At 43.6% G+C, this 26498-nt stretch overlaps 3 protein-coding genes across 5 annotated transcripts in view; all 3 read right to left on the minus strand.

Annotated features, from left to right (window-relative positions):
* Window positions 1-2170, minus strand: part of LOC129830057 (partitioning defective 6 homolog beta-like) — a 37410-nt gene extending 35240 nt beyond the window's left edge. The window contains exon 1 of one of the 2 annotated variants that reach the window (XM_055892242.1): window positions 1824-2170. In XM_055892242.1, the coding sequence (XP_055748217.1) occupies window positions 1824-1886 (63 nt within the window). In that variant the 5' untranslated portion in view covers window positions 1887-2170. Of the gene's footprint in view, window positions 1-1553; window positions 1790-1823 lie in introns of those variants that run through there. The other variant, XM_055892243.1, reaches the window with a different exon arrangement.
* A 3261-nt stretch (window positions 2171-5431) lies between these two features.
* adnpb (activity-dependent neuroprotector homeobox b) lies at window positions 5432-13455 on the minus strand. 2 transcript variants are annotated; one of them, XM_055892245.1, is made up of 4 exons: window positions 12823-13455; window positions 10017-10132; window positions 9608-9700; window positions 5432-9471 (listed from the first exon to the last, which is right to left on the minus strand). In XM_055892245.1, exons 2-4 carry the CDS (start codon window positions 10122-10124, stop codon window positions 6553-6555), a joined length of 3120 nt encoding a protein of 1039 aa, XP_055748220.1. In that variant the 5' UTR covers window positions 10125-10132; window positions 12823-13455; the 3' UTR covers window positions 5432-6552. The 2 variants fall into 2 exon arrangements, with proteins under 2 accessions (XP_055748220.1, XP_055748219.1); XM_055892244.1 differs by lacking the exon at window positions 12823-13455 and adding an exon at window positions 12276-12802.
* A 1598-nt stretch (window positions 13456-15053) lies between these two features.
* Window positions 15054-24830, minus strand: dpm1 (dolichyl-phosphate mannosyltransferase subunit 1, catalytic). The gene is made up of 9 exons (XM_055892247.1): window positions 24630-24830; window positions 23614-23713; window positions 23468-23501; window positions 23293-23369; window positions 22995-23020; window positions 22737-22832; window positions 19522-19590; window positions 17783-17897; window positions 15054-17288 (listed from the first exon to the last, which is right to left on the minus strand). The coding sequence occupies exons 1-9, from the start codon at window positions 24758-24760 to the stop codon at window positions 17184-17186; spliced, it is 753 nt and encodes a 250-aa protein (XP_055748222.1). The 5' UTR covers window positions 24761-24830; the 3' UTR covers window positions 15054-17183.
* Window positions 24831-26498: the final 1668 nt, after the last annotated feature.

A 26498-nucleotide genomic window follows, 5' to 3' on the forward strand; every position in this document is an offset into this window, starting at 1 on the left:
TTTAATCAATTTTAGAATAAAGCTGTTACGTAACAACGTGGAAAAAGTCAAGGGCTCTGAATACTTCCCGAATGCACTGTATACGGGTAGTTTTGTGCAAACAAACAAAGGGGTTAAATATGTGTTAAAAAAAAATACAATATTTCCTGAGCTCTTATACCTCATTGATATAGGACACTTCAAGACCTTATGTATTATTGTTTGCCATTTATGAATGTGTTATTCAATGTGTTTCTATGGTTTATAAGAGTAAAGACAAAATTCAATCTTTTATCAAATAAATCTCAACCAATTGACTCACGACCACTATATGATACGTAGAGTCTTGAAGACCAGAGCATCACTCATTTAGTACAAATTCTGATTATGTGTCTTTGGCTTGTATGTGAAAATGAGTACAATCTGTGCATCAATTAAAATGTTCAAAATGCAGATGTGGGTGTGATTGTGCCTGTGTTTGTCATAGCAGTCTATAATTACAGAAATAGGGACTCACACACCCATCTGTTGCATCGATAGGAAATACTTATCTGAAATCTACCAAATCAATTACACTGGTGACAGTAACTCTTGTTGGTGGTACTCTATTAGTGAGGGCAGTTTACCACAAACACGATTTGTTCGACATGGTTGGAGCAATGCTTGTTGCCAAAGTATAACATTGGAGTTGAAAGACAAGGGTTGGACCCTCCCGTCCCTTTTTTGCATTAAGAAGGTGCCCCCAGCGACTAGCAGTGTTGTGGTTACTGCTGCACAGTGCGGGGGACTGAGTTTGTACGGTTGATTAGCACCCCATTGTCTAATCAGGCTGAAGACAACAAACAAATTGGGAAACTGGGGATTGGTACCACCGTCATCCTTTTCATGAGACTAATGTCTGTAGTCTTGACAACATCTCATAACATGTGCTGTTGAAAAAGTTAGTTTTGAATGGATGAAGGGAACCCTGCATTATTATTACTACTACTATTATTATGTGACATTCCAATATTGACACTGGATATTACATTTTGGGATTATCCCAATAATGGAAAATGTAGATATTTAGAAGTATGAAATATATACCTAAACTGCGCAATTACTTTGTTTACTATTAGCAATCCTATGCGGAAGGAACCAAGATCACTTGTGCCTTTATCACCTGCGCACGGCACTATAAACAGCTGAATGACTTGTCAGCGCTCTAGGCCAACAACCTTCATAAACGATTAGCAAACCTAATTAACAACCTGACAGTAGGCGATGCAATCGCAGATGTGTCTCTCAGATGCTTTTGAAGCTTGTTCACTATGCTTATTTTAGTTAGTTCATTGTAAACAAACATTCACCCAATCAGATCATATAAAATTGTGTAACATATTGTCCAAACTCAACCACAGCAATGTGTGGTTCGTTGACAAGTATTCGCTCATTACGTGGGTGGCTGGGTAGTCACAACATTGCCTAATCTCCAAAGCTATTGACAGGGTTCCGACCACGGCGTAATAATTTAATTCGTACAAATAAGACAATGTGGTAAAACATCCATCCATGCATTGGATAACAACACATACCTTCCTCATTCCACATTCGACACTTGTTCGTTCGCTGGATAGATCACTGGCTGGCCAACTAACGCGTTAGCTAGCAAGCAAACTGGTAGAGCTAGCTGGCGCAGACCAGACAATTGAATTACAACAGAACTTGCTGACAAGCCACTTTGCAGGCTAATTTTTGCCATCATTTGCAAGTAGTAAGCTAGGAGCCTTCAATAACTCATACAATAGTTACATAGTAGCTGTTCTATACTGGCAATTAGCTAGCTAATATTGCAAGCAACGCACCTTGCTCTTCACCTCCACGGAGCTCAGGGTTCGGTTGCTCGGCACTCGGTGGTGCTTGTTCATCTTTCGCTAGCAGGACCGCCACAGCAGCACACACTTGCCCTCGCGGGGCTGCCCTCGTCTCCCCTATATCCCAAATGATATCAACACAGGTATTCCAGTTATCTGTGTGTCCTCATAAGACACTTTAATTCCCTCGTTTGCGTTGTCCTCCTCCGAGAATGCGACAACGCCAGCCAACCAACCTGCTGTAATTTATCTTCTCACTCGCCACATCGCCAGCTAACCACTTCATTGTCCTGTGTGACGCTTTCACGCACCCAGGAAACTGCACCCGTTCCCAACAGGCGCGTTCCCGCTAGTAAGAATCAAGTACAACTTATCTTGATCACTTTTTACCTGTAAAAATGTATTAGCTTATATGACGTAACCAAAAAGTAAATCAATGTTTGTCTTTTGTCCACATAATAAAATAATCTTGTCTAACTGTTTCTGTTTGTCTGCATGTCCTAAATTGTGAATAAATGCCTCAAGTGTATTTTATAATGGTAAAGTGTTTTTAGTACAAACAAAATAGCCCTAAGAACAACAGATATATATGATATATTTCTGTCTATAAAGTAAATCAAAGATAAACATTCACAAATTCACCTTGGCCAAGGTGAGTTTGCTCCACTCCTTTCCCAAACTCCTAACTGTTTGTATCTTATGAAATTGCGATATCTTGTGGCCATCTGGTGTTAGCGCAGACAATTGTCATCAAAATATTAAATTCAGCTATTTCAAATTTACGTACAGTATGAAGCATCACAGAATATGTATGGTTTATCTATTTAATGTCTTCAAATACTGTGATTTGAGATATAATATCACATCTAACTAACATAATGTATTTATTGTTCCCTTCAACCCACTTACTGCAATATGTTTCCATTTACCCCTGTTACAGTATTTCATTGGATTCTCTTTCAAATATGGTGTGCTCCACTGCCCCTGTCCCAAGATTCACAAGAAATTGGACAACTGTCATGATGATGAGACAATCGAGCCATCAATATGAACCCCCTATAAAGATGTAAAGCTTTGTTAGAAATGGGAAAACCATGACAGCATTAAAGAGTGACTGCTCCTCTAAAGCAACCTTTTCATTTGAAAACGGCCTGTAACCGTCAGAAACATTTATTTTAGTGTCAAAATGTACTACAATATGTAAATAGGAACATTTTGGTCATAAAGTAAGCCTCGTAAAAAACTGAGATTTGCAAGATGACAGGAAAAAATGGTATGTCACGCAATGAAGGGTACCATAACAGTTTTCCTTGGGTTGCGTTTGTGATGAGTTCATTGCGTTCAAGACAACTGGGAACTCAGATAAACCGAAGTCAAGTCATGACGTCAGTGATCTTCATGTCGGAAAGTCCGAGCTCTAGAAAGAGGCCAGATTTCCCAAATTCTAATTCTGAGTACGATGACATTCAAAATGATTTTTCCCAGTCACAGATAGTTTTTTTTTTAGTTCCCAGTTGTCCTGAACTCAAGGAAGTCAGAGATTTCCGAGTTCCCGGTTGTTTTGAACGCGGCATTATTTCAATTCCGCCCACATGCCCACAGCTGGCCCAAGTAATCATCAATTCTGAGCGCAGCTACATACGACCCAGATCGTAATGCCCATGATCATTTGGTTTGACATTTGATATAGTTAGGGACCATCAGTAGCATAAATTACACAATATGCATGGGCCAATATGAAAAAAATGCAATAGTTCCACATTTCAATGACTTAAAAACCTCAAACCAATTTTAAATTGTAGAAATGCATATTCAAATGCATATACAATAAGGCCCGAGGAGGTGTGGTGTATGGCGTCGTGCATAAGAACAACTCTTAACCGTGGTATATTTGCCATACACTACACCTCCTCGGGCCTTATTGCTTAATTATACCAGGTAATTTAATGCTTAAAAACAAAAGATTATGAATAAGATATTTGGCTACAGAAGTGACATTTCTTACCGATCTCTACAGCTTCCGTCCAAAAACAAATCCTTTGAAATGACATCAAAATATAGTGGAGTTACTGGCTAGCTACAAGTGGCTAGCTTAGCTGACGAACTAGCTAAATCGGGGTGGGCATGACCAGGATGACATATCGATGAACCCCCACAGATTTGAAAACTGGGAAAAGGTGGAGTTGGACTATTTTTCGTGCCCAAAGTCGACCGTTAAAGCTTATTTCCTGCAATTCTACACATTTTACTATTGTTTATAACGTTTTTTTTATTTTTTAAGAAATCGACCTGGGGGAATCGACCTGTTCTGAATATTGGGGGTACATGTCCCCCCATCCCCTGTGGCATTTTTGCCCTATGCTTTAACGTCAAAAATACCTCTGCTGACTGTCCCTAACCTTTGATGCACTTGTCTCAATGCTTGCAGTGCTGTCTAACACTAGAGACATTACAGAGACAATAGCTAGTCTCTAACTCCAGGGGGCGCCAGTCATAGCTCCATTTCCTCACCGCCTTACTCCCTTCCCCTCCCAGTCTCCCTTCCGTTCTCTGCTCCCCTTCACTCCCTCTTCTCCCATTCTCCCCTCCCTCTCTTTTTCTCCCTCCCTCCCTCTTCATTCCTCACCTTCCTTCTCGCCTGTCTCCCTCCCTTTCTCACACCCTTCCCTTCCCCCCTCGCCTCCCTTTCTCCCCTCCCCCTCTCTCGTTTAGTCTCCCTTCCTCCCCCCTCTCTCGCTCAGTCTCCCTTCCCCCTCAATCTGCTTAGCGCTCCTGCTGCTCACAGCACTGCAGATGAGGTCTCCACGTCCCCCAGTCTGCTAGGCCTCTCTTCCAGCCTCCCCCGCCTCACTTCAGCCTCCCCCTGCCACTCCCTCCCTCACTGCTGCTCCTCATACCAGCATAGCAACACTGAGGAAGCCAGCAAGGGAGAGGGTGCTCTCTCTCTTTAGAGGGGCAATTTCACTCCATTTTATATCCTTCCTACCAGGAGGCAAGTGACTGTCAGCCTATCTATGGTATGGAACATAAGCACAATACACTCCCGCATTTGTAACATAATGATTTCCTCATATTTAAATGATCACGACAACACAATCAAACAAAGGTAGTCAATAGGATTCAGTCACTGTGTTTTGGTTTGGCACCTGATTGATACACATAGGAGTAGATGGTGTGCCTCAGCAATGGGTTAGCCTAATACATGCATTCTCTTCTGAGCCCAACTGTTGACTTCTCATCAACATCTCACCAATGTGTGCATTTAGTTCAGATACATCATTCTCCAGTCACTTTCACAGACTAGCATAGCTCACATAGCCAACATGTGGATTCTGTTCCAGGTGAAATAAAAAAATTCACAAAGCATTGGAACCCCATATATTACACACCTAAACCTTGTTTAAGATTCTCTATAAATACTTGCGATAACAGGATGTCACCACCAGTGACTGTCCTGCTTGTGGGTTTCATTTGGAACACCTAACTTGTGGTGCTTCTTCTTAAAACAGAAAATAGTCTCCGTAAAGGGGTGTGTCACATGAAAGAGAATAAGACAAGGAAATGGGGGGGGGGGGGGGGGGGCAAGATTAGGAGAACTGTGAGAAGCACAATATAGCACTTTATTGTTCATAAGTGAAAAATGTAAAACAAAAACAAATACACAAATTGAAGATCACAAATTAAAACCCACAGGAAAGTAATTAATAGCAAATGCTCTCTCAGTTTCACAGGCGACAGCAAACATCCATTCTCGGGAGAAAAATAAGTAAAAGGTAGGTACATGAAAAGAGACAAAGCAAGTACAATCTAGACTACAAACACAGGGCTACAGAGAACAGTTGAAATGCCCATTTACTCTAACCAAATGGGAGGATAAAGATATGAGAAACAGTTTTTTTCAATAGAACCAAAGTTATTACTGCAAATAAAAAAGTACAATCAATCAATCGTCAGCAAATACCGAAAAACTAAAGCAATCGATTATGTTCATTTAAATTTGCATTTATATATAGATATATTATTTAGCAAAAATGTAATGGTTTTATTAAAAAAATAAACAAAAACATACAGAAAATACCAGCCACCAAAGCGACATCTATCGTCTAGCGAACCAATGTAGAACATACGAGGCTAGCTTGTATACAGAAAGAATAGCTAATATTGTATGAGTAGATCTACAGCAACTTCTCCCCAAACATGTCTAAAAGACTGTACAAATATACATGAGCTATTCCTGCATGACTACATGAAACATTTGGGATAGTCTAGTTTTACTTCAAACCTAGTAACTCGTAATGACTCAAATGTTTTTGCCATACTGTAACTTGTGGCCAATTGGACAAGAATAAGTACTTATTTGAATTTTGTAGTAAAGTAAATAGAAGGCAACCCATTTCCTATCGTTTGGTGCATCTTCAGTGTTTTCTTTTTTTTCCCCCTGGAGGAAAAGTTTAATCTTTGTTCACAAATCTTATGTCACTCCTAACTACTTCTCACTGCAGAGCAGCTTCAATTGGCTTTTGACTTGACCAAACGCCATTGGATGGCTTGTTGAAGTGAAAAGGGAAGCTCTCCTTAACACTCTTCCCTTGTTGTCCCTCATGTCACCATTGACCATTTCCAGCTCTAGAGTTCTGGTGAGGCAGAGTTGTTGGCATGGATCAAATGTTAGTAACTTATCTGTGTGCGTGTTATTTGTTTATGTGTGCGTGTCCATTAGTCAGACCTGCTGCTTGCCGAGTTGGACACTTGTTTTTCCACTTTCCGAGTGTCCCAGTTTGGCAATAGCTTCCTTCCCTTTAACCAGTCTCTCCGGCAACGCCGAGGAGCCATATCCATTCTCAACATGACCCTCTTCTTCCTCCTCTAACCCATCCTCCATACCCTCTAGGTCTGAGCTGGAGTGGACTCCTGTCCCTGACACCTCTCCCTCTGTAGCCAGCCTGTCATTACCCGTGGAATTCAGTTCTACTACTCCAGTTTCATCATCCTCTTCATCACCATCATCTGTTTCATCCTCATTGCTGTCTGAGTCAATAGCGATGGGCTCTGAGAGATACTGTGGCCCTCTCTGTTTTAAGGTGCTTTTGATTATCTTGTTTTGGTCACTCTTGGCACCACCGTTGGGCTGGGTGGTGGCACTGGCCCCACTGTCAGATCCTGCTGGCGTACCTTCCTGGAGTGTAGTACCATCATTATCCGCAGCTCTCTCTACGCGCAGGATGGCCTGCTCAGACCGCCCAATACACGTCCTAGACGTCCGCCTCTCTAATGCCTCTCCACTTTCTTTGCCCTCAGACAAGCACTCAGGGTCAAAGGTCAGTTCGTGGCTGAGCCGACTGACCTCCCGCATGTTGAAGCCGAGCAAAACCTTGGCCTTCTGGGTCTCACAGTCCCGCGTGCATATCCTCCTGCGGTTGGTGAAGTGGCTGGAGATGTCAGACTTCCACAACCACAGACTGGCGGCTAGCTTCTCCACCTCCCTACGCATTGGGTAGGGTTCACGGTTAAAGTACTGCGTCAGGAAGGCTTTCCGCGCCTCGTAGGACTCATCCTCGTGGCCTTTGGGGTCAAGGACCAGGTTGACAGGATCGTCTGGGTTCTCTACAAAAGCCGCAGAGCCCTCATGCTCTCCAGGCAGCAGCTTACGGCGCTTTGGGTCGTTAGGGTCACAGTTCTCAAAGCCAGCCCGTTTGAGGGCAGTGCCCTGAGCCTGGGAGACCCTGGGAGAGGGTGCAGGCCTGTTGTCTTGCCCGTTCTGGGTCTTTCCCACACCACGGCAGTGCACCAGGTGCAGTGTGATGGTGGAGGCAGTCATGTTGCTTGTGTACACACCCAAGCAGTGGATACATTTGTAGGTGAGTTTTTTCTCCACTGGGTGCACTGTTTGGATAACCTGGTGCCTCTCTCTCAAGTGGTGTGCCAGTGCATCAGAGATGGGGCCCTTGAGGATGGAGAAGCACAGCGGGCACAGAGTCTTGCCCACGTCTTTCTTGTATGGCACAGCCGCCTGAGGTGCACTCTTGGGAGGCGAACCATCTTCGGATTCAGAGGGCATCTTTGGGGGTTGGCTGGGCACTGTCCTCTTGCCAGTTTGTGTGGAAGAGGAGGCACTCTGGGCATGGAAGGCCACTGACTCCTCTGGTGCATCTCTCATGTTGTAGGTGGTGACAATCAGCTGGACATTCTTGGGGTTGCCCTGCTGCAGAGTGAGGTCAAAAGTCAGAGGGGAGTCAGTGCGCGGCCCCACCGTCTCGTCCGGGTGGGACTGTCGCATGTGTGCCACAATTTTCTCCACGTCGTTGAAGGTGGCCCGGCAGTGCGGGCAGGACAGGCCGTGGATCAGCATGTGGTTGAGGAGTGTGTCGCTGGGCAGGTAGCGGTTGCAGTACAGACACTTGCTGGTGAAGTTGTGGATCTTCATGATGTAGTTGGCTACTGCAGGGACCTTCTCCGCCTTGTGCTCCTTCTCAAAGTGCGAGCTGTACACATTCTCAGGGAACAGCTCGTTGCAGATAGTGCAGATCTTCCACTTCTGGGTGTAAGATGTGCCCAGGACTGAAGTGCCTCCCTTCCCCTTGGCCGTGACTGAGGCCACCGTGGTGGCAGCTGCCTGGACCCGGGAGTTCAGCTGGGTGGGCTTGAGTGTAGACGAGGAGGAACTCACCACTATGGGGCTCCGCAAGCCACCAGGGAGGTTCTGTTTGGCAGCCTGCGAATGCTGGGGCACAGAGACCTGTGCGTTGCCGGGTAGAGTGATTCTCACCTGCTGCCCGCCTATAGAGAAGGACTGAGTTGTCCCGCTCTTTAACCCAAAAGCCCCCTGCTTCAGGTGAGACCCAGACAGGAGTCCCGTTGAGCTTAGGCCTGACTTTGGGATGACGATCCTGCTGAGCTGCTGGGTGGGAAGGGAGCGGACTCCCCCCACTATGGTGGTCACCAGCTGACCTTTGGGTCCTACACCAATGACCGTCTTTTCCCCCGGCTTGGGGGATACCATGATGACAGGCTTGACCCGTGGCACCACCACGTTTGTGTGACCAATCATGGCAGTCACCTGGTAACCAATGCGCTCGTGGTCCTCAATAACATGCTGCACGAGTGCCTCATAGGTGCGTAGCACAAAGAGGCAGCGCTTGCAGTGGATGGTGTTGCTGTTAGCATTGACATTGGTGTTGCTGCTGCTGTCTGTGTTCCCTGTGCCCGCACCTGCTGCAGCACCGTTAGGTGTGGTCTTTTCCCCAGGCTTAATCAGGTAGGGTGCGGCCACATGCTGAAAGTGTTCTCTGTAGATGTGCTTGCGCACCACGTTGTAAAGCGGGTCCCTGTAGGTGCACTTCTTGCAGTAGTACACCGCCTGCTCGATGCTCTCTCCAGGCCTCTTGCCCAGCTGCATGCCATCCTTCAGCCCCTGCATGCCTCCGGGGCCCTGTCGCACCACGTTGTTGGGCATGTGGAACAGCTTGATGTGCGTCTCCAGGGTCTTCTTGTTCCCATTGTAGGTGCAGTAGGGGCAGTTAAGCAGGATGCGGCTCTCGAAGTCCTCACTGTGGACATTGCGGAAGTGGCTCTTGTACGCTGAGAAGAACTTGGAGGAGAAGGGGCAGCCGGAACAACAGAAAGGCTTTGATCTGTAGTCCTGGGAAACAAGGGGAAAATAAGACGACAGCGGCAAGTCAGTTGTTGATGTTTATCAAATGTAAATACATAATTTATTGAAAATAAGCAGACACAATAACAATACAATGAACAGTGGGTTCCAGTGAGCCACTCACCTGGGCTTTGGTCAGTGAAGGATCCCACATACACACATCATCCCAGGTGGTGTGCTTGATGTAGAACTCATTAGGGACATAGTCTTTGTAGTCCTAAGGGGAGAGAATGACAATCACAATTAATATATACATCAATAAAAATCAAGTCAGATAGAGGTGATTTGCTAGGAGGGGTTATAAAGGCCACAACCTTTGGGAATGTTATTATGGTTGTGGACTGGGTTTAATATAACATCAAACTGACAAAGTGATGGACATCATAAACATGAGAAATTTGACAACTCCTGTGTTGATGGCTGAAACAATGACTGATTGTTTAATGAGCTATTACTTCTTCATGTTTGAAAAAACAGTATGGTCAAAGGACTGATGCTCATTCACAGATAATAGAACTCCATGTGCTGCTCACCTCAATATGGTCTTTACAAAACTCCAGGCCGATGTCTCCCAGAACCCGCTTGACATTTCTTCTGGCTTTCCGTAAGCTGCCCAGGTTGTTGACCGGGAGCTGGAACATACTGGCCACTTGGAGAAGGGAGGGACACAGGTGTGACTAATAGGTGAGGTCAGGTAGGTCAACATATGTACTAAGCATTGTTGTAGAGAGCAGAGTTCCGCAGACCCAACACAAAAACCTTAGTGTTATCCTGGGTGACCGAACCCCCCCCCCCCCCCCCCCCAAAGAATTACACTAGAGTTACATTAACATAATCACTGGAGTGACTAGTGCATCTATGGGGGAAAAAGGCCACAAGAGAACCAGCTGTCTGTCAGTCACCTTTCCTCATAAAACCATCAATAGTTTTCCTCAGCAGCATTACTCATCATGTCTATCCATAATGACCCTACCACCATCTCTATGTCTGTCTGGACTGATTGGTTTGTTTTATATTCCAGTCAACGCTAAACAATCAAAACACTGCAGAATGGATTCTCTACTCAGGTCAAAGGTCAGATAGGACTAGATGCTTTGGTGACAAGCAGCATGAGACCAAACACTCTTCCCCTATCCAGTGATGTCATAGCTCTAGTTGTATGTTCCAGAAGATGCAACTATGGTACAGTGCTGCTGAGCTGAATGCCGTCTGGCTGGCTGTCTGTCTGCCTTGCTGGCTGGGCTTACTCCCTCCTATGCTTTCTCCCATCGCTTGTAGATGGCGCTAGAGGACAGCTCCGCCTCCATTATGTAAGGCTTCCATTGCTCTGCCTGCCCCCTTTTTGCAGCCTCTCTGCAATCACGGAATGGCGCCTCCTATTGAGTCAGCAGCAGAGCCCAACATTTACAATATGTCTGCAGTGTATTTTTTGGGGGGAGGGGAGTGGGGGCTGGGTGGGTAGCTGGCAGAGAATAGCCACTCTCTACAGCTGAGGCGAGAGGAAGAGGAGGATAACACAAAAGGAGATAGGCCTAATGGGTAAAATATAGACTATCTAAAAAAAATAATCTTTCAGTGTGTTCTGTCCTCAAAGCAACAATGACGACATTCCCTCTGGTCACCATAAGATCCTCCAAACTCACATTGTTTACAAAAATAAAAGTTGATTGTATCAGTCATACCCTCTTTTAGCAAATTGTTACCTATGATCATACACACACCAAAAGGAAGGGAGTTGGCATTTAAGCAGAACACCTATCTAAATGACCAAAAGGTTCAATCAGGATCACCACATTGTTTCTCCTGATGGCCCTCACACAGGGACCATGGGAACATATGGTTAAATCAACAGAGTACCAGTATAAAACCAACCTCGAAGACTATGTTGACACCTTATAAAAGTTGCTGGCAACATATCAGATAGCCATTATAATAATTGTGAGGTGAATAACGTGAGGTGAGACTACTTAGCCATCTGACGTCACTTGTGTTACAACATTCAAAATCAAATGTGCGACCTGCAGATCACAACTCCTTGTCACCTATACACACGCTGTAGGCAAGTTGCTGAATGAGTCTGACTAACGTACCAGTTAGCTGCCAGCTAGATTATAACACCGGGTTCAGTTATATTTTAAATAATGGGGGAAAAATACCATTATATTTGATAAAGGTCAAATGTGTCTATTAACTAGGAGAGTGACGTTAGAGTAGGTTACGAGCTATCGTCTCCCTCCTTCAATTTGGCTAAATGATGGCTTTGATTGAAGTCAATGATGAATATCGTATTTGGATGGCTATCTGGTCGACCAATGAAAGAGGATACAATTATTTCTTACACGATTATCTATTACGTGAATCATACCTCATGGTTCTACACCTTGATAACGTCTGACTTGGTAATACTGTTACCAGAACGATAGCTGATTGCTTCCTCTCAGTAGCTAGTCACCCACCACAAAGGGAAGCGCAAGTAAAACACAGCGAGCTAGCAGCTGCTACATGAGTACTAGAAAGGAGCCCCGCACGAGCTCTTCAGTAGGTGCTGATTTTGAGCGCTACTCGGTGCCCAAGTTTAGCTGGCCAAAAGTGGCACAATGTCACCGACAACTTATGATATACGGTATCATAACACTCCACGTAATACTGTTTAATTTTTTATCATCAATACATAAAGCTTAAGTCTACATTGTTCGCCGACCTTAGCGAGGAACGAATAGCGGCAACGCATCATCGTAGTTAACCCTCCTAGCTAGCGAGGTTGTATGAAAAGCGGAGTGTGACGAGTTTACCTGGTTTGAAATACGGTGGTCCCGTTGGTGTAAATGATTTCAATTACGAGAAACGGTGAGACAAATCGTTGGGCACTCTCGCGTCCCCTCCTATTCCTCCAAATAAGCAGCCGGGAAAACCGCCTTGCCGTCTACTCTCCAAGCGGTCACACAGTGAGTGAGCTCGACTCCTCTCACTATCCGACACAGAGTATCCTTCTCGGATGCCGGGGATGAAGTGCCGCTGGAACTCATTTAGCTAGATAAACATCGAAAATGCCCATTGCAGGAAAAGATAAAGTAGCGTTGTTTTAAATATTACGACGTAGTTACCCCTCATCCAAAACGGTGTAAACTCTGTGACTGTTTACTGATAATAATGCATACCCATCTCTTCCCTATAAAGACAATACACCCATCCTAGACTATAAACTGCCCTATCCAAAATGGCGCAATTGAAAGGGCGGAAGTGACATGTGTTTGATTAGCATAAAAAGCTAATTGCGATATCAAAATGAGTCGAGACTTATAAAACTAAATTACTGTGTGGTAATCAAGTCTCTCTTACCGTGCAAGGCAGGCCTCAGATTTTGGCCTCGGTCGTTCTTCAACGTCTGTCAAATTCTATGCCTGGGGGATTGGGGTAAACAAGCTCGATCTGCAATTACCAGATTGAACCAACAGGAGGCGCCCTCTAGTTGAGCTTGAACGCATGCGTTAGGACTAGCTACAACTGGCGCCCTCCCCTGCAGAGGGTCGGATGTATACAGTGCCTCAGTACTAACACAGTGCCTTTGCACTTGCCCAATGTCAGAGTGCTATGAGAACAGTAGGTGGCGCTGTTCTATGCTGGCACTTAACTCACCGGGACTACTTTCCTTAGAGACTGGGCAGCTACCAAGCCTGAGAGCATATTGTTCTCTGTCCATTTTAGCATGGGCCCCTTGGTGAGATTGGAGTGGGGGTGGATGGAGAGACCTCATCATGTGAATACTGGATTTCAATTGATGGGTGATAGCATGACATGGATAGTATAACATGGCCTCCTTGGAGGTCTCTCAGCTCTTTGCTGTGCATGGCTTGTCTTCCAAGTAGAGGTATTCTCGGATCCGGACCCGAACGGACCTGAGGACAATCAGACCCGAACGGACCCGATCATTATTTAAAAGGGGGACCTAGACCCGTACCCAAACGGGTCTGGGTATAGACCAGACCCATTGGGGCGGCACGTAGCCTAGTGGTTAGAGCATTGGACTGGTAACCAAAAGGTTGCAAGATCGAGTCCCCGAGCTGACAAGGTCAAAATCTGCCGTTCTGCCCCTGAACAAGGCAGTTAACCCAATGGGCTGTCATTGAAAATAAGAATTTGTTCTTAAGAGCTGACAAGGTCAAAATCTGCCATTCTGCCCCTGAACAAGGCAGTTAACCCAATGGGCTGTCATTGAAAATAAGAATTTGTTCTTAACTGACTTGCCTAGTTAAATAAAGGTAAAATAAATAAAAAATGGACCTGAGTGACAAAAAAAATGTTTATCAGCCAAGTTGCTCTTCTGGTTAATGAATAGGTCTTTATATGTCAATAAATTCACCTTATTAGCATAAAATAAATATGCTACAGGCCAGTGGTCACCAACCTTTTCTAAATCAAGCTTTTATCCAAAGCGAGACCACTTTGAGTCAAAATGCAAGCCGAGACCTACCGCTCAGATTTGTTTTACAAACGTAAGCCTATGCAATATTAACCAATTAAAAACAGTTACGTAGCAATGAGGTTTGTGCAGTAGGCGATAGGCCCAATACATAATCAACGCATATTGGCTAAGCTTAAATTGCCCTTCCAATGTTGTTCTTTTCAGACCATTTTGCAATTATATTACTGGACTGATTTCCTGCATCTGTTGGTCAGTCTGAGGGAAGGGAGGGAGCAGCGGTGAAGCTGTCTCTCACCCGAATCACCAACACTGTCCCTTCGCTGTATTTGTCGAGTCTCTCTCTCTAGTCATTGTTTTAAAAGTTTTGAAATCTCACATCAACTTTGCTGTGCATTCGAGGCTTAATTTTACAGTCTATGGAGCAAACTGTGCAGATACAGTGATCTGAGCTATGTGATTGGCCAGTGGTAGGCCTATAACTGCACTTGATTTGCTCTTTGCTGGGTAGGCGAAGTTCTACCTTCAGACATATGAAATAGTTCAAAATGGTAACACTTTGCCTTTCTGGAACTTGGGCTGCTGAATCAAGTCTACCAAGTGACAACAGTGCAAAAAATAAAAAATAAATAGGAACCAAGGCTTTATCGTTGGGCTTTTACAGAAATGTTTTGTGATTGACTGGGAATTCCATGGAGATCGGATGGTGACCACTGCTCTAGGCCATGCAGAGCCGTGGTCGGGTCCATTCGGGTCTATCAGCTGTAGTTACATACATTACCTTCAGAAAGTATTCACACCCCTTTACTTTTCTCACACTTTGTTGTGTTACAGACTGAATTTAAAATGGATTAAATTGAGATTTTGTGTCACTGGCCTGCACACAATAACTCATAATATCAAAGTGGAATTACATTGACTTCAGAAAGTATTCATACCCTTTGACCATAGCCGCAGGAAGTAGTTTGGGGGTGGGGGTGCCGTTATATTTTTCCGGTGTGGGGGTGCTAAGATTTATTTGTCAACGGCGCCACAGATGGCTATGTCGGTCTGCTAATAAAGCACTAGTAAAGGGTCAGTGCACTACTTTGGTGATTATTATTTTATGTTTAAACATATACAGTACCAGTCAAAAGTTTGGACACACCTACTCATTCAAGGGTTATTCTTTATTTGTACTATTTTCTACATTGTAGAATAATAGCGAAGACATCAAAAGTGTGAAATAACACATATGGAATCGTGTAGTAACCAAAGAAGTGTTAAACAAATCAAAATATATTTTATATTTGAGATTCCTCAAAGTAGCCACCATTTGCCTTGATGACAGCTTTGTACAGGCTTGGCATTCTCTCAACCAGCTTCATGAGGTAGTCACCTGGAATGCATTTCAATTAACAGGTGTGCCTTGTTAAATGTTAATTTGTGGAATTTTTTTCCTTCTTAATGCATTTGAGACCATCAGTTGTGTTGTGACAAGGTAGGGTTGGTATACAGAAGAAAGCCCTATTTGGTAAAAGACCAAGTCCATATTATAGTAAGAACAGCTCAAATAAGCAAAGAGAAATGACAGTACATTATTACTTTAAGACATAAAGGTCAGTCAATGCAGAATATTTCAAGAACTTTTAAGTTTCTTCAAGTGCAGCTGCAAAAACCATCAAGCGCAATGATGAAACTGGCTCTCATGAGAACCGCCACAGGAAAGGAAGACCCAGAATTACCTCTGCTGTAGAGGATAAGTTCATTAGAGTTCACTGCACCTCAGATTGCAGCCCAAATAAATGCTTCACAGAGTTCAAGTAACAGACATCTCAACATCAACTGTTCAGAGGGGACTGCGTGAAGCAGGCCTTCATGGTCGAATTGCTGCACAGAAACCCCTACTAAAGGACACCAATAAGAAGAATAAACTTGCTTGGGCCAAAAAACACAAACAATGGACATTAGACCGGTGGAAATCTGTCCTTTGGTCTGATGAGTCCAAGAGAGATTTTTGGAGACACAGAGTATGTGAATGGATGACCTCCGCATGTGTGGTTCCCACCATGACGCATGGAGGAGGTGTGATGGTGTTTGGGTGCTTTGCTGGTGTCACTGTCAGTGATTTATTTAGAATTCAAGGCACACTTAACCAGAATGGCTACCACAGCATTCTGCAGCAATATGCCATCCAATCTGATTTGCGCTTAATGGGGCTATCATTTGTTTTTCAACAGGACAATGACCCAACACACTTTCAGACTGTGTAAGGACTATTTGATCAAGGAGAGTGCTGCATCAGATGATCTGGCATACACAATCACTCGACCTCAACCAAATTGAGATGGTTAGGGATCAGTTGGACCGCAGAATGAAGGAAAAGCAGCCAACAAGTGCTCAGCATATGTGGGAACTCCTTCAAGGCTGTTGGATAAGCATTCTTTGTGAAGCTGTTTGAGAGAAAAATATAGGAAAATGTAGAAAAACCCTTGAATCAGTAGGTTTTCTAAAACTTTCGACCAGTAGTGTAAACCCATCAAAATATTAAAGTAATGAACAGAAAGGAGTTAATCAATCTACAATAATACATAGGAAGAAGCTTGATGCTTCAACATCTTTATGTATGATTGGAGATCCAGCTGAAGCAGAGGCAGTGAAGATGGAATATTTTAATGTATTACTTTCTGTGCTTTGACTTGTCAATAATCAACTACTCATAGAAAGGAGCATAGTCTGTCCATTTCCCCTTCTCTCATTTTTATCAGTGACATAGTGCAGTTTTGCGAGGTCCCCATGCAACGTTCAAGCAAGCCCCCCCCACCCCTGAGAGAAAATGTTGCTGTTTTAAAGCAAATTTGCTTAAATTCTACACATTTTTCCATGGGGTAGAGAAAATGTTGCAGTTTTAAAGCAAATTTCCTGCAATTCTACACATTTTGCCATGGGGCAGAGAGAAAAATATGCAGTTTTATAGCTAATTTATTGCTATTCTATACATTTTGCCATGAGGGTGAGAGAAAATATTGCAGTTTTAAAGCAAATTTCCTGTAATTCTAAACATTTTGCCATGGCTTATGAAGTGTTCATTTGCTATCTGGGAGGCTCCCTGAGTTATAGGGGTTCCCCAACCAAAATAAAAGTTTGTTTGATGCTCCCTAAAGCTTGGGGGCCCCAGCCTCGCGTGGATTGTGGGGGTGCGTCCTACGCCACTGATTTTGATGTAGGTTAATTACTGCACTAAAGGCCATGACTGAAAAACTAAAAAGCAGTGCTGAGTCCAAACATAGAGCATCATAAATCATGTTGTTGCGAAGAGAGTAAGCAGTCCTTTCAGGAACGACACTATTTCATTTCCTCCCAGTTTAGACTCCCCATAAACACGATCCACAAACGAAATTGGAACCTGTTTGGAAGAAGGAAAAATATAGTTAAAGGGATAGATTGGATTTTGGCAATGAAGAGTCAGATGAACTCCAGGATACAATTTTTATGTATCTGCCTCCAGTATGAAGAAAGTTAGAGGTAGTGTTTCCGATATACTTCCAGTCATTGCGCTAACGCTAGTTAGCAATTGTACACTAGATAGCAACTTCCTTCAAACTGCACGCAGAGACATAAAAATGGTATCCACAAGTTAATCTGGCTGTGGGAAAGTAGATAAAACTCACTCTTTAACTAAACTACATACAACCTATTGACATGATAAACATAACTTAATACAACAAATGTATAATGTATTCCCAGAGGATAGCACTTAAAAGTATTAATTAAAACACTGTGTCCAAATGTGGTCCTCGACGGTAAAAACAAATCAAATATCTCATGATTAAGAAACGTAAAAGAATTACACAAAACCCACAACACAAAAAAACCACACAAAAGGTTAAAAGGCCTCACCTCTCCAATGGTGTAGTTCAGCTGTCTAGCACGGACAATCATCTCCATCTGAAAGACGTAGCCTTTGGACACACACCTCTCCACCAGACTCTCTAGTACCACCTTCTTGTAGAGCCTTAGATCACCATGCATAAAAAACAAAACAGTGAGATAACACACACTGGCACACTGATAAAGGAAGAAGTTGAAGCCAGAAGTTTACATATACCTTGGCCAAATAAATTTAAACTCAGTTTTTCACAATTCCTGACATTTAATCCCAATAAAAATTCCCTGTTTTAGGTCAGTTAGGATCATCACTTTATTTTAAGAATGTGAAATGTCAGAATAATATTACAGATAATTATTTATCACATCCCCAGTGGGTCATATGTTTAAATACACTCAATTAATATTTGGTAGCATTGCCTTTAAATTGTTTAACTTGGGTCAAACGTTTCAGGTAGCCTTACACAAGCTTCCCACAATAAGTTGGGTGAATTTTGGCCCATTCCTCCTGACAGAGCTGGTGTAATGGAGTCAGGTTTGTTGGCCTCCTTGTTCGCACACGCTTTTTCACAAATGTTCTATATGATTGAGGTCAGGGCTTTGTGATGGCCACTCCAATACCTTGACTTTATTTCCCTTAAGCCATTTTGCCACAACTTTGTCTATTTGGAAGATCCATTTGCGACCAAGCTTTAACTTCCTGACTGATGTCTTGAGATGTTGCTTCTATATATCAACATAATTTTCCCTCCTCATGATGCCATCTATTTTTTGAAGTGCACCAGTACCTCCTGCAGCAAAGCACCACCACAACATGATGCTGTCACCCCCGTGCTTCATGGTTGGGATGGTGTTTTTCAGCTTGCAAGCATCCCCCTACGATCTTTGTCCCCATGTGCAGTTGCAAACCGTAGTCTGGCTTTTTATGGCAGTTTTGGAGCAGTGGCTTCTTCCTTGCTGAGCGGCCTGAACGGCCTTTTTTATGTCGATATAGGACTCGTTTTACTGTGGATATAGATACTTTTGTACCTGTTTCCTCCAGCATCTTCACAAGGTCCTTTGCTGTTGTTCTGGGATTGATTTGCACTTTTCACACCATAGTACGTTAATCTCTAGGAGACAGAACGCGTCTCCTTCCTGAGCGGTATGACGGCTGCGTGGTCCCATGGTGTTTATGCTTGCGTACTATCGTTTGTACAGATGAACGTGGTACCTTCAGGCGTTTGGAAATTGCTCCCAAGGATGAACCAGACTTGTGGAGGTCTACAATTTTTTTTTCTGAGGTCTTGGCTAATTTCTTTTGATTTTCCCATGATGTCAAGCAAAGAGGCACTGAGTTTGAAGGTAGGCCTTGAAATACATCCACACATCCAATTGACTCAAATTATGTCAATTAGCCTATCAGAAGCTTCTAAAGCCATAACATCATTTTCTGGAATTTTCCAAGCTGTTTAAAGGCACAGTCAACTTCATGTATGTAAACTTCTGACCCACTGGAATTGTGATACAGTGAATTATAGGTGAAGTAATCTGTCTGTAAACAATTGTTGGGGAAATTACTTGTGTCATGCACAAAGTAGATGTCCTAACCAACTTGCCAAAACTATAGTTTGTTAACAAGAAATTTGTGGAGTGGTTGAAAAACGAGTTTTAATGACTTCAACCTAAGTGTATGTAAACTTCCGACTTCAACTGTAGGTGTGATTGCTGTGCCTGCTGTTCTTCACACCTATTTACATTTAGCCCCTTACCTGAAGCTGCCAGTCAGGTCTGATGCCCCAGGTCTCAGCAGCACCTGTGTGACATAATTTGCTCCCCGACTGTTAGAGAGGGAGGGACACACACAGACGAGAGTTTAATACTGGCCTTCTGTATAAGCAGAAGAAAATATGGCCAACAGCCTACACTACCATTCAAAAGTTTGGGGTCATTTAGAAATGTCCTTGTTTTTGAAAGATAATAACATTTTTTGTCCATTAAAATAACATCAAATTGATCAGAAATACAGTGTAGACATTGTTAATGTTGTAAATGACCATAGCAGCTGGAAACGGCTGAAAGGAATATCTACATAGGCGTACAGAGGCCCATTATCAGCAACCATCACTTCTGTGTTCCAGTGGCACTTTGTGTTAGCTAATCCAGGTTTATCGTTTTAAAAGGCTAATTTATCATTAGAAAACCATTTTGCAATTAAGCTAGCACAGCTGAAAACTGTTGTGCTGATTAAAGAAACAAAAGATGTGACCTTTAGACTGGTTGAGTATCTGGAGCATCAGCATTTGTGGGTTTGATTATCAAATCAAAGTTTATCTGTCACGTGCGCCGAATACAACAGTGAAATGCTTACTTACAGGCTCTAACCAACAGTGCAATTTCTAAGTAAAAAAAAACGTATTAGGTGAACAATATATTAGGAAAGAAATAAAAACAACAGTAAAAAAGACAGTGAAAAATAACAGTAGCAAGGCTATATACAGTAGCGAGGCTATATGCAGGCACCGGTTAGTCGAGCTGATTGAGGTGGTATGTACATGAATGTATAGTTAAAGTGACTATGCATATATGATAAACAGAGAGTAGCAGCAGCGTAAAAGAGGGGTTGGGGGGGGGGGGGGGGCAACACAATACAAATAGTCCGGGTAGCCATTTGGTTACCTGCTCAGGAGTCTTATGGCTTGGGGGTAAAATCTGTTGAGAAGCCTTTTGGTCCTAGACTTGGCACTCCGGTACCGCTTGCCATACGGTAGTAGAGAGAACAGTCTATGACTAGGGTGGCTGGGGACTTTGACAATTTTTAGGGCCTTCCTCTGACACCGCCTGGTGTAGAGGTCCTGGATGGCAGGCAGCTAAGCCTCAGTGATGTACTGGGCCGTATGCACTACCCTCTGTAGTGCCTTGTGGTCGGAGGCCGAGCAGTTGCCATACCAGGCAGTGATGCAACCAGTCAGGATGCTCTCAATGTTGCAGCTGTAGATCCTTTAGAGGATCTGAGGACCCATGCCAAATCTTTTTCGTTTCCTGAGGGGGAATAGGCTTTGTCGTGCCCTCTTCACGACAATCTTGGTATGTTTGGACCATTCTAGTTTGTTGGCGATGTGGACACCAAGGAACTTGAAGCTCTCAACCTGCTCCATTATCAGCCCCGTCGATGAGAATGGGGGCGTGCTTGGTCCTCCTTTTCCTATAGTCCACAAACATCTCCTTTGTCTTGGTTACGTTGAGGGATAGGTTGTTATTCCGGCACACACACGGCTAGGTCTCTGACCTCCCTATAGGCTGTCTTGTCGTTGTCGGTGATCAGGCCTACCACTGTTGTGTCGTCAGCAAACTTAATGATGGTGCTGCAGTCGTGCCTGGCCACGCAGTCGTGGGTGAACAGGGAGTACAGGAGGGGACTGAGCATGCACCCCTGAGGGGCTCCAGTGTTGAGGATCAGCGTGGCAGATGTGTTGCTACCTACCCTTACCACCTGGGGGCATCCCGTCAGTAAGTCCAGGATCCAGTTGCAGAGGGAAGTGTTTAGTCCCAGTATCCTTAGCTTAGTGATGAGCTTTGAAGGTACTGTGGTGTTGAACGCTGAGCTGTAGTCAATGAATTGCATTCTCAAGGAGGTGTTCCTTTTGTCCAGGTGGGAAAGGGCAGTGTGGACTGCAATAGAGATTGCATCACTTGTGGATTTGTTGGGGCGGTATGCAAATTGAAGTGGGTCTAGGGTTTCTGGGATAATGGTGTTGATGTGAGCCATTACCAGCCTTTCAAAGCACTTGGTCCACATTGGTGTGGACGTGAGTGCTACGGGTCTGTAGTCATTTAGGCAGGTTGCCTTAGTGTTCTTGGGCACAGGGACTATGGTGGTCTGCTTGAAACATGTTGGTATTACAGACGCAATCAGGAACATGTTGAAAATGTCAGTGAAGACACCTGCCAGTTGGTCAGCACATGCCCGGAGCACACATCCTGGTAATCCGTCTGGCCCCACAGCCTTGTGAATGTTTACCTGTTTCAAGATCTTACTCAAATAGGCTACGGAGAGTGTGATCACACTGTTGTCCAGAACAGCTGATGCTCTCATGCATGCCTCAGTGTTGCTTGCCTCAAAGCGAGCATAGGAGTGATTTAGCTCGTCTGGTAGGCACGTGTCACTGGGCAGCTCGCGGCTGTGCTCCCCTTTGTAGTCTGTAATAGTTTGCAAGCCCTGCCACATATGACGAGCGTCGGAGCCGGTGTAGTACGATTCAATCTTAGCCCTGTATTGACGCTTTGCCTGTTTGCCGGAGTTCCTCTGTCCAGTGTCTGTGTTCTTTTGCCCATCTTAATATTTTCTTTTTATTGGCCAGTCTAAGATATGGCTATTTCTTTGCAACTCTGCCTAGAAGGCCAGCATCCCGGAGTCGCCCCTTCACTGTTGACGTTGAGACTGGTGTTTTGTGGGTACTATTTAATGAAGCTGCCAGTTGAGGACTTTTGAGGCGTCTGTTTCTCAAACTAGACACTCGAATGTACTTGTCCTCTTGCTAGAATAGACTGACGAGTTTTAGAAGAAATTTCTTGGTTTCTGGCCATTTTGAGCCTGTAATCAAACCCACAACTGCTGATGTTCCAGATACTCAACTAGTCTAAAGGCCAGTTTTATTGCTTCTATAATCAGCACAACAGTTTTCAGCTGTGCTAACATAATTGTAAAATGGTTTTCTAATGATAAATTAGCCTTTAAAATTATAAACTTGGATTAGCTAACACAACGTGCCATTGGAACACAGGAGTGATGGTTCCTGATAATGGGCCTCTGTACACCTATGTAGATATTCCATAAAAAATCTGCCATTTCCAGCTACAATAGTCATTTACAACATAATGGACAATTTTTTTAATTTTCTTTAAAAAACAAGGACATTTCTAAGTGACCCCAAACCTTTGAATGGTAGTGTAGATGTAGCACACGGGAGTGTGCCCCTGCAGTCACCTGATGAGTTTCCTGCGCAGGTCCCATCCGTATACGCCCCCATTTCCTCTGTATCGGGTGCCTGACACAAGGTCATACCCGCCTTCTCTCTGTTTCCTTGGAGACAAACACATTCACATCAGATACTTGGTTACAGACGATCACATTGTAGAGATGTAGATTGCTAGCAGACATACTATATTTAGAATTCTATGTTCTACATTTTCCCCAAAAATATACACATTCACATTTTGCGATGAATTAAAATAGATTACTCACTTTATGAATTCTGGAATAAATTTAGGCTGCAAGGAAAGATAAAAGTATGTATTTTAGGATGTATGCATTCAAAGGATTTCATAAAAGATTATCCTGGCAATGAAGCATTTTGATACAAATATCCAACCAAGCAATGTAACACCACAAGTAACCTCCTGATTAGAAAAAGGGACTAGAAAATAGCCTGTTCTTGGAAAAAAAATGTAATTGTTATTATTATATGTACAGGGTCCGGTGCCATTATCCCAACCTGCTTCTCTGATAGTGTATTGTCCAGATATACAGGAGATCCACTCACATGATGGGAGAGGTCTGCATCCATTATGAAGACATAGTTCCCTCTGGCATGTTTAATGCCATGGATGTAGGCAGTTCCTGAATGCAGAATTAAAAGGACATTACCTGACATGTGTACCTGAGATAGTGTTCAATAACACTGTGTTCACTCTGATGAATGAGTATGTGACACTCACCTAACCCTAGTTTCTTTGCTCTTGGTCGAAGGAGCTGAAAAATAACCACAAAGAGCAGAGAGTGAATGAGTGTCTTGCTATGCCAGCAGGTACGTGAATGTTAAAGTATATACAAAAATAACAACTAATCTATTAAATTCACTTACTATCTTGTCCTCTCCGTATATCTTCTGCAGTTGTTCTGCCACCTCAAGTGTCCCATCTGGACTTCCATCATCAATGACAATAATCTCGTACTCGTATCCACTGTGCATAAGTAAAAAGACGTTTCAACCCATCACACAACAAACGCTAATCTGACATTTGATGAAAACAGCGACTTTACAATGAGCTCTATCATAGTTCCAGTTACAGCTTGAATTTCAGTCAGTCTTTCAAATATGCAATATCTGTTCAAATTGTGTAAGTTATATGCTATATTCTCATAAAGGTACAATCTGCAAAATGTTATTGCAGTCTTTGATGTCTATAGAGTAAAATGTTGCATGTTTACATCATTGCTTGGCCCACCCACAACTGCCTTTTGTTGTTATGAAGACCGCAGAGGTAAGACAGCTGTAATAAGCTCATACAGGTATTTATATAAGTCATATTCCACACACACACACATACATACATACATACAAATCAGAAGGTATGTCATTAGCTGAAATAATCAATGAGCGGCTGGAAATCAAAGCAACTGATGGGTGGGTATAATTTGTGATACGTTCCAACAGGAATCTGTTCCAAAAACTTAGTAAATACAAAGTTGTATAGCGGCAGAATAAGATAGGGAATGGGGAATGGGCTTTTTAATTAAGTTTTTCACTCACCACGTTTATTCCCGAAAAATGTCTGTTCTCACTCTGGTAGCCTATGGACAAACATTAAGAATAAGCTACGTGGTAAATTGATGCCTATTCGGCACCTAGTTAGCTAGGTGAATTGATCATGCTACTTTGGATGCGTTGTTTGTTGGTAACCATGTACTTTAGAAGTTTTTTGGAACAGATTCCTGTTGGAACGTTTCACAAATTATACCCACCCGCAACAGATTGCAAAAGTAAGCCATTGACTATCCTAATGAGGGCTGTCCCCTCTTGGCAAATCTGATTTTAGTGACAGCTCATCGCTGACATCTTGTCACACACTCCGGACAACATAACCTGAAATGATCTACCTTTCACCGAAGTATTTTACCAATAGCCACACAATAAGCGGTAGATTCTCTCGTTCATTGTAAGTGGGCAACAGCACCGAGTATTTATCACCATCTCCCCGGCTTTGCTGTGAACCTTTTCGGCTTGCCATGTTGGTTGGAATGTTGTTGAGCCGGATGCGGGTGCGTGGTAAAATATTTACCCCTGCAACAAATTCTTTAAAATTTGGTTCCTAATAATATACATACCACTAGGTGGAGCCACATACAGTAGTTATAAATATATTTGACTGTACGGGATTTCTTCTTATTCTTTGGCATTATTCTTTGGCGGATCGCATCCAACGTTCAATGTGCATTCATCACCACCTACTGTACTGGAGTGTGAGGCCAGTCACAGACTAACTACATTAAATGATCTTCATTAGTCATGTTCCTCTAACAAAGGGAAATAGAGCCCTAGACACCACTTCCCTCCCCCCACTACACCACCCAAACCCCAAACCCGTCCAGCCTCTCTAACCCTTTCACACAATCTCTCCCCATCTACGTCATACAATTCACAAAATATCAACACATGGTCCACCGTTTCCTTCACTGAACACTCATCACACAGACCTGTTTCATGTCTCCCTATCATCCACAACGTGGCATTCAAACCTGTGTACCCAAACTGTAGTCTACTCCACACAACTCCACACAACTTCCTCTCGCCTACATCCCATGCTCCCCCCTCTTCCTTTACTCACCGATATCGACATGCAATAAAATTGTCTCCCCTTACTACCAGCATCCCACTCCATTTGCCAAAGACTGAGCCCAAAGACTGCGGCCCAGTTGACCTGAATATCTACCCCCTCTCTCCTCACTGCACTGTCAGCCACCACATCAACCTTCTCATTACCCTCCACACCCACATGGGCGGGAACCCTACAAAAGTTTACCACCACTCCATCCTCTCCAACAGCACTATCATCTCCACAAACATGTCTCCCCTATCCGACCTGCCTGTCTTCACACTACTCAACACTGCAGCCGAATCAGAGCAGATCATCACTCTGAGTGGTTTCACCTTCTCCTCCCATCTCAAACCTAGAATCATGGCTATCAACTTGGATGCATACACTGACACATAATCAGTTAACCGCTTACCTACTCCAACATTGAAATCTGCAATATACATCCCTGCCCCCACCTTTCCACTGACTGGATCATTTGAACCATCTGTATATATCCTTAAAAACAAATAAAACCAATTATCTATATATCTCTCCAAACACCATCTCACGTACTCCATTCTCTCCTGCCCTCAATCATGTCCACACCTACATTTGTTTTGGAACAGCCACGGAGCAACGTTCCCCAATGCCATTGCCGGCCCGATCTCTCTCTACCCCAGTCGATATTCTACCACCTTCTGCCCGATTGTCCACCCGTATGCCCTCTGCTTACACCCTCCTCTCTCCCAGCATTCCCCAGTTGACGTGACCACAGGATGTCCTTCTGAACTCCCTTTCAACCTCGCCCAGTATGCTAATGTTTGCCCCGCTTTATCCTCAGTGGCAGTTCCCCACTATCTACCTGCAATGCCTCAACAGGTGTTGTCCTGAAGGCACTATACACAATCTCAGGGCCCTTGACTGTATCCTTTCCATGCACTGTAGTACCGTTTTGGCTGCAGATCCATATACAAAGCACACATAATCCAAAGATGACCTAATCACATCCCTGGGTTGCTCCTCTTTTCAGTTCGCTGCAGCTAGCGACTGGAACGAGCAGCAACTAACACTCAAACTGGACAGTTTAATCTCAATCTCTTTATTCAAAGACTCAATCATGGACACTCTTACTGACAGTTGTGGCTTCTTTGCGTGATGTATTGTTGTCTCA

The sequence above is a fragment of the Salvelinus fontinalis genome, chromosome 31 (assembly GCF_029448725.1).
Source record: "Salvelinus fontinalis isolate EN_2023a chromosome 31, ASM2944872v1, whole genome shotgun sequence".
Lineage (NCBI taxonomy): Eukaryota > Metazoa > Chordata > Actinopteri > Salmoniformes > Salmonidae > Salvelinus > Salvelinus fontinalis.